This window comes from Engraulis encrasicolus, chromosome 13 (assembly GCF_034702125.1).
Source record: "Engraulis encrasicolus isolate BLACKSEA-1 chromosome 13, IST_EnEncr_1.0, whole genome shotgun sequence".
Taxonomy (NCBI): Eukaryota; Metazoa; Chordata; class Actinopteri; order Clupeiformes; family Engraulidae; genus Engraulis; species Engraulis encrasicolus.
Genome location: NC_085869.1, coordinates 28,810,711 through 28,818,210, shown reverse-complemented (window position 1 = coordinate 28,818,210; position 7,500 = coordinate 28,810,711). Strand labels below are relative to the sequence as shown.

General features: G+C 44.9%; 1 protein-coding gene across 1 annotated transcript in view; it reads left to right on the top strand.

Moving 5' to 3' along the window:
* Positions 1 to 7,500, top strand: part of tmtc4 (transmembrane O-mannosyltransferase targeting cadherins 4) — a 28,093-nt gene that overhangs the window by 258 nt on the left and 20,335 nt on the right. The window contains exons 1-7 of the mRNA XM_063213610.1: positions 1 to 253; positions 475 to 680; positions 804 to 919; positions 2,210 to 2,426; positions 5,394 to 5,481; positions 5,995 to 6,089; positions 6,834 to 6,926. The exon at positions 1 to 253 is cut by the window's left edge and continues 258 nt beyond it. Of these exons, the coding sequence (XP_063069680.1) occupies positions 519 to 680; positions 804 to 919; positions 2,210 to 2,426; positions 5,394 to 5,481; positions 5,995 to 6,089; positions 6,834 to 6,926 (771 nt within the window). The 5' untranslated portion in view covers positions 1 to 253; positions 475 to 518. The remainder of the gene's footprint in view (positions 254 to 474; positions 681 to 803; positions 920 to 2,209; positions 2,427 to 5,393; positions 5,482 to 5,994; positions 6,090 to 6,833; positions 6,927 to 7,500) is intronic.

Below are 7,500 nucleotides of genomic sequence, written 5' to 3'. Positions count from 1 at the left end.
GAATACATTACCTGAGCCTCGTGCACAGCCGTACTTTGACCTGCGGAAATACATTGTCCATACACTACTGTCTGGAGGCGATGTAAAAAATAAAAAGCCATTTCTCAGACTGACACAGCTTTAAACTCCAGCGCTGGTTGAATTCTATTAGCAAGAAAGCTAGTTCTAAGTGCCCTGGTGGTTATTGGCACTGAAGCAATGGGCTGCAGAAAGACAGACATGTTCATGCAGAGTTCTGGAAAATGACAAGGAGGTATGTGAATGTGCCACGTCATATTACTAATTTTACATCTATGCGAAACATCTCGTGTGATGGCGTAGTGTGTAGTTGTTTTGATGCTTACGAGATCTTCGATGTCTGATTTGACAGCTTGACTGACTCATCTGCCAAAATGATAAACTCGATTCAATAAATGGAAGCTATGGTCTATTGATTTTGAAGGCGATATCCATGTTGTCTTTTCTTCCGCATAGGAACTTGCACAGGTGATGCAGCGTGGGTGGAAGTCAAAAACACCATGGTGTCCTCTGAATTTCTCTGGGACCATCATATCCCATTGCCAAAGCTTGGCCCATCTCATTCCAGGATCCTAGTCGGTCTGGTTGCCTTGATCTGTTTTATAAACAGCTACGACGGCGAATTTGTCTTTGACGATTCTGAAGCTATTGTTAACAATAAGGTATTGCAACACAGACTTTCACAAAATCTACACTTGACTGCAGTAAGTGTTATATTGTGCCATCATTTGACACACTTTAGCCTAACACCGTCCTTCTGTTCATGTATCTATTCTCCCCTCCAGGATTTACATCCTTCAACACCTTTAAATAATATTTGGAAAAATGACTTCTGGGGAAGCAACCTTAGCAGCAACTCAAGCCACAAATCCTACCGCCCCCTCACGGTTCTTACATTCAGGTATGCCAACCTCAGAGGAGATGGTTGAGATGAGAAGGAAAGCATGGCTGTTCCCAGACAGTACTGAGACATTTTGGAATCAATTCGGGTCAATCCTGAAGCTTGATAACAAGACATGGTTGACGCCTTCTTTGGCTGCTTTTAGGCTACTGTCAAAACAAAGCACGTTTTAGAGGGTGATGGTGGATTTCAGACATTGAAGAACACACATATTTTGCTCATAGTTCTATTTGCATTTAATGTCATGTTTCACAATAGGCCCTTGATGTGCACGCCCGACGTCTCTAAATGACCTTGCATACATTAGGGGATTATGGTTGAAATTGCAATTTTATTCTCAGTAGGGAATCAGTGGTGTTGCCCCCAGTAGTCTGGTGGTGGACACCTCCGTAATTGACTTTGGGGAATAGCGTGCATATATTGCCTGGCCTGACGCGGACGTTTTCAAATCATCTCTCTGACTCCTCACCTCTTTCTTTGTAAAAAAAAAAGAGTGTATTTGTGTCAATCATTGCACATTGAAACTTTCCCCTTTAAAGTCTTCTCTTATCCAGGTTAGAAGTTTTTTTTTGTCTGTTTTATGATGGAAGAAAAGGGTCGTGTATAATGGTGATACAAGAAAGCTTAGAATGGAAAGGGAAAGATTTGGTCCTCATATTGAATAGTTGGTTTGCACAAACATAAATATCCAAATTGTTAAAAAAAAAAGCCAGCTCGACATTTTCAAAGGTCTTAATTGCACGGTGATGGTCTTGATCATTACCATGCTCTTGTTCATCCGCCATTTAGGCACAATAAAGCTACTCTGAGATGACCTCTCTGTACAGTACACTCTCTGCGACTTGCCTTTTCAAGGTTTGCTGGAATTAGGCTGGGCTTTTTGTCTGCAGCAGTGCCTGCCAATGCACATTATCATGGATTACACAACTTCATGTGCAGCGATAATGTTATTTCATGCATAGAAACCTTAGGGTGATGTTGCGTTAAAATGACCAAGCCCTGTGATGTGATGAGAAAGTGTGGTGTTGTTCTGAGCAGCCCAAGGAAGTGAATTTTGTCTTGAATTTTACTGTAAACAGACCAGTGTTGTGTTGCTTGTTGTGTCGTGTGACTATGAAACGTTGGCCTGTACGCCATGGGCTAACCTACGTGTGTGTGTGTGTGTGTGTGTGTGTGTGTGTGTGTGTGTGTGTGTGTGTGTGTGTGTGTGTGTGTGTGTGTGTGTGTGTGTGTGTGTGTGTGTGTGTGTGTGTGTGTGTGTGTGTGTGTATTGTGCGTTGTGTGTGGCAGACTTAACTACCTCGTGGCCGGTGGCCTGCACCCGGTGGGTTTCCACGTGCTGAACATCGGCCTGCACTGCGTCATCTCGGCGCTCATGACGGACGTCTTTGCAATACTAATCGGCGGCCTGGCCTACGACGCCAAGGGCCACAGGCTCCATCAGGCCCCTCAGGCCTCCCTGCTGGCGGCCCTGTTCTTCGCTGCACACCCCGTTCACACAGAAAGCGTAAGCCATTTGCAGTATTTCATGTGTTTTACTTCATGTATTGTTTTTCTTTTTTGTTTTTGTTTTCCAGTTTGCATTCAAAAAAAGCCTACCAGAGGCAAAGGCCTTGTCCAATTTCTTTTAAAAGAAATGCAAGTTGATATGTTTTATTTTCTCGTTATCTACAGTAGTTATTCGTCGCTCAACTATTCACATGGAAAGCGCAAGTCACTTATCACCACGCCCCGCCCATTTCAGCGTTGTTCGTGCTACCACGATTTCTGGTCTGCTAATTCCTGTTAGGCTGCCCATAGCCCTTCTGAATGATTTAGCCCGAGCAACTGCTACCCAAACAGACATGGTGCCGCCCTTAGCATGGATAATAAGATGGATAGCCATTTAAGTGTTTTAATTTACTTTTCTTTCACTTTTTTTCTCGTTCCCATGTAAAAAAAACCCTGAAGGCAAAGGACTTATTTTATTTAAAACAAAAAATGATGGTTATGTTTTATGTTACCCCGTGTCATTTTGATATGATTTTTTACTTCTTTTCTCTTTTTTTTCTTTGCTTTTTTTGGGAGATGGTGGTGGTGGATGATGTTTTAGAGGGTAGAGGTGGATCAGAAGACACAGCGGGCCACCATAACCAACCGTAAACAATATGGACCCCCTCTCTCCCGTGGAACAACAATGCAATGCGGCTTATCGCTGTTCGGTTGCAGCGCCATGCATGAAACATACATTAAAGGGTTAGGCAGAAGAAAGCTAGGCTCAGTGGGTGTGCTAGACTACAAGGTGTACAGTTTGTGTGTGTGTGTGTGTGTGTGTGTGTGTGTGTGTGTGTGTGTGTGTGTGTGTGTGTGTGTGTGTGTGTGTGAGAGAGAGAGAGAGAGAGAGAGAGAGAGAGAGAGAGAGAGAGAGAGAGAGAGAGAGAGAGAGAGAGAGAGAGAGAGAGAGAGAGAGAGAGAGAGAGAGAGAGAGAGAGAGAGAGAGAGAGAGAGAGAGAGAGAGAGAGAGAGAGTTGTATTTGCATGTATCCATCCTGAAAGCTACCTAATGGCCTAACTGGACCTCTTTTCTCCATTTTCCTCCTTTACGTCCTCTTTTTTGACTGTCTTTAAAAAAATATATTATTTAATTTGTCCGGGCTGCCACATTCTCTGTTTCTCCGACATTCTCTGTCTATCTATCTATTAATGAAGCCAATAGCAATAGTAGACAGTGAATCTAGAGCCCCAGGAGGGGGGTGGGTGTGTGTTTGGGGTTGGGGGTTTTGAGTTGCTGTCTCAGTTAGGCTCAGAGCGATGACTCTGGTGAGACAGCAAAGGCAGGCTCACCGCTGGCTTGCAGCGCATCACGGCGCGTATCAAAGAGAGCAAGATGGCCGTCGCGGGGCCCCCGCCATGCCGAGCACAGAGCCTAGCCAGGCCACGGTGGTAATGAGAGCCTCCCTCTGCGTTCTCGCGCCCGCCTGGCCTCGGGTTTGCAGAGCAGAGCGCCCCTGGTTTACTCGGCTACCACTGCCACTGCCTACCAGATGAAAGGAGGGCGGTTTCACGCCCTAACTGGCCTCATGGAGCTAGAGATGCTTTTTTGAAAATGTTGAACTTATTTATAATATGCGAACACACACACATACATACACACACATAGACACAAACGCATATGCACACTCAGAGTTTGATGGTCAGAAATCCTTCAAGTCTGGCAGTGGTTGTACACTTTTGTATGATCAAAATGTTGCAAATGAATTGCCAGCCTTCGAACCACTGGGCCCTGATACTGCCGACTAGAATAGTGCTGTCAAGTCAAGTCAGCTTTTATTGTCAGTTTCTTCATATGCACAGGTCATACAAGGAAATTGAAATTACGTTTTCTCTCTATACCATGAAGGGCATAGACATACACAGGACTGACATTTACAGACTAACATCAAATGCAAGACAGGACAAGTAACAGTGATGGTCCAATACCAGCTGGTGACCGTTCTCGCACCTGCGAACCACCCGTATTAATACACGGCTCTGAACCTTTCCACATGTGACCGGATGATCCTGCTGACACCCACCGTCTCGTCACGGTTAACAGAGAAATTTTTCGGTTTGCATCATGAGCTAACTTTCTGCTTCCCGAACACTCAGACTTATGTTGTGAACACGCCAGCCGGTTTCAGATTTGGTGCAGAGAGCAGGAATCGGTACGGTTCTCTGTTGGCCTAAACGTGCCTTGATTGGGAGTGCGGTCTGGTGTCTGGCTAATTCTACATCCTTTGTGCATCTGAATTGTGGTGCACTCTTGTTGGGTCCTCAGGATTAGCCGTTTATTGTGTATCGAGATCTTTAGCATTCACTCGCGTCTGATTAAGCTGAAAGGTGTTAGTCCTTTGTGTGTGAATAAGCGCACTTGAGAAAAGAGTGGTTCCAATTGGTTATTTGTTTTGTGCCTCTTGTGTAGTGGGCATGGTTTTCTTTGATTGGTTCTCTATTTACATCTCGACATTCTTACCCCTTCTGAACTTGTTATTCTCCTTTTTTCCCTCTTATTGTTGGCAAATATTTTTTCTCTCTCTCTCTCTCTCTCTCTCTCTTTCTTTCTTTCTTTCTTTCTTTCTTTCTTTCTTTCTTTCTTTCTTTCTTTCTTTCTTTCTTTCTTTCTCTCTCTCTCTCTCTCTCTTTCTCTTTCTCATTCTCTTTGTCTTTCTCTTTCTCTTTCTCTCACTCTCATTCTCTCTCTCTCTCTCTCTCTCTCTCTCTCTCTCTCTCTCTCTCTCTCTTTCTCTCTTTCTCTCTCTTTCCTTCTCTTCCTTTCACCCTTTCCCTCCCCCCTCTCTCTATCTCCTTCCCTCTCTTTCAATGCCTCCTCTCTCTGTCTCCCTCTTTCTCTCTCTCTCTCTCTTTCTCTCTCTTTCTCCCTCTCCCTCTTTCTCTCTCTCTCTCTCTTTCTCTCTCTTTCTCCCTCTCCCTCTCTCCATCTGTCTGTGTCTCACAGGTGGCTGGCATTGTGGGCCGGGCGGACCTGCTGTGTGCTTTGTTCTTCCAGCTCTCTTTCCTGGCGTACTGCAGAGGCTTCCGAGGAGGTTAGTCTCCGCCGTGCCCTCACCCCATCCCACCCTCACCGCCACCACCTGCAGCACCATTAGGGCTTTTATGTGGGCCAGACCTCACTTTGATGGCCGCCTTTGCACACCGTTACCCAGTTACATAATAAAAAGGAATTCTTAGAACACAAGGAATAGAATCCAGTACTGTAGCGTGATCCTCTCCCGCTGCTTCCTCAGATCTTCCAAAGTCATGTGGAGAGGGTGTCCCTCGTCCTATAGGATAGCCTGTTTAATAAGAGTGGTCAACCCAAAGATGAATCAATTTAGTTTGAATAGCACATGTTTGATGATGTTTCTCAAAGGAATGAGAATCTCCTCTCCCCTCCTCTCCTCTCCTCTCCTCTCCTCTCCTCTCCTCTCCTCTCCTCTCCTCTCCTCTTCTCTCCTCTCCTCTCCTCTCCTCTCCTCCTTCCCTCTCCTCTCTCTCGCTGTCAATTCTCTCTGTATGTAACATTCTGACCATCTCTGTGTATTTTGTGTTTTCCAAAGGCACTGACAGAAACTTCTCTGTTCTGTGGATCATCTTCAGCCTTTTGCTGTGTGCTGCAGCCATGCTCTGTAAAGAACAAGGCATCACTGTCCTGGTAAGAATGCCACAAAATAATTAGCTATTCCATCACTGCATGTAGAGTAATGCTACTTACCAAAAGGAGATACTATGGACTGAGGCTCAAAGAACAAACAAACAAAAAAGTAAGTGCATTATTGGGGATCTCTTGAGAAAGCCCTGGTCAATAAGACGGGGGCGGACCTGCAGTATATCTCTGCCCGAGACAGATCTATGAATGGGAAATAAGGATAGAGGCAGGATGCATTCATGGAGGGTCATAAAGGTTGCACACGGTATGTCTATTTGAATTGCATTGAATGTACAAGACCGCGTGCATTTTAGTATTCCATCCCTTTGGGATGCGGGTAATCCTTCCATATTTAACGTCACTTATGTATTATTTACATCTGGTCACACCTTGCTCGCTGACCCTGCCTTGCTTCAGGCTCCTAAAGACAGAGCCTCACAATTACACTGTGCTCCACTGGGCTGTGGCCATGAATTTACACTACTATGTAGTCTGCCAAAATCTGTTTATTCTCATGTCAGTGTGTGTGTATGTGTGTGTGTGCGTGTGCGTGCGTGCGTTTCCCATGTGTAGATGTGAGTGTGAATGCTTGTGAGAGCGTGCATGCCTGTGTGTTTCCTGGGCACTAGATTGCGATTGATGTGACATTTACCAAAATATCCATTTGTCTCTGTTGGCATATGAATCCTCTGGAGTGCTCATCTCTGGCTCCTGCTTTTGTGTGTTGCCATCCTGTTCTGTTCCTGTCAGGGTGTGAACGCCGCCTTTGATGTCCTGATGATCTGCAGAGTCAACATCTACGAGCTGACCCACAGGCTCCTGCTCAAGGGGAAAGCCGTGGACGTAAGACTGGATGCTTCCTCTCCTCTGCTCTGCTCTCTTCCTCTCCTTTCCTTCTTTTTCTATCAGGTTTCTTCTCCTCTAACCTTTCCTCTCTTTCTGTTATTCTTTTCCCTTCTCATCTTCCCTCCTCTCTCCTCTGTTCTTTCTTCCTTTGTTTTCCTTTCTTCCTTTGTCTTTCTTTGCTTCTTTCTTTCTTTCTTTCTCTCTTTCTTTCTCTCTTTCTTTCTCTCTCTTTCCCTCTTGGCAATCTGCCCGTCATCCCTCCCACACATTTTCTGACACTTGCTCTCTCGCAAAGTGGCTTTCACATGTACACACCCACACTGCAGCGTTCTCTCATCCTCTCACTCTTTTCCCTCTTGAGTATTTGTAAAACAATTACCGGCTTGTACAAACGGGGCTTTATCAGTAAACTTGCCTGACCTTCATGTAAGAATGAACTTGCTAAAACGCTGTTTGTTTTTACAATTCAGTGTGCAGTCTTTCAGCTATTTTCTTACTCTTTTTTTATGTGCCGATTTAATTTGAAAATGAGCAAATTCCCACGGCCTTGTCATTTCCACATGTGTATTAA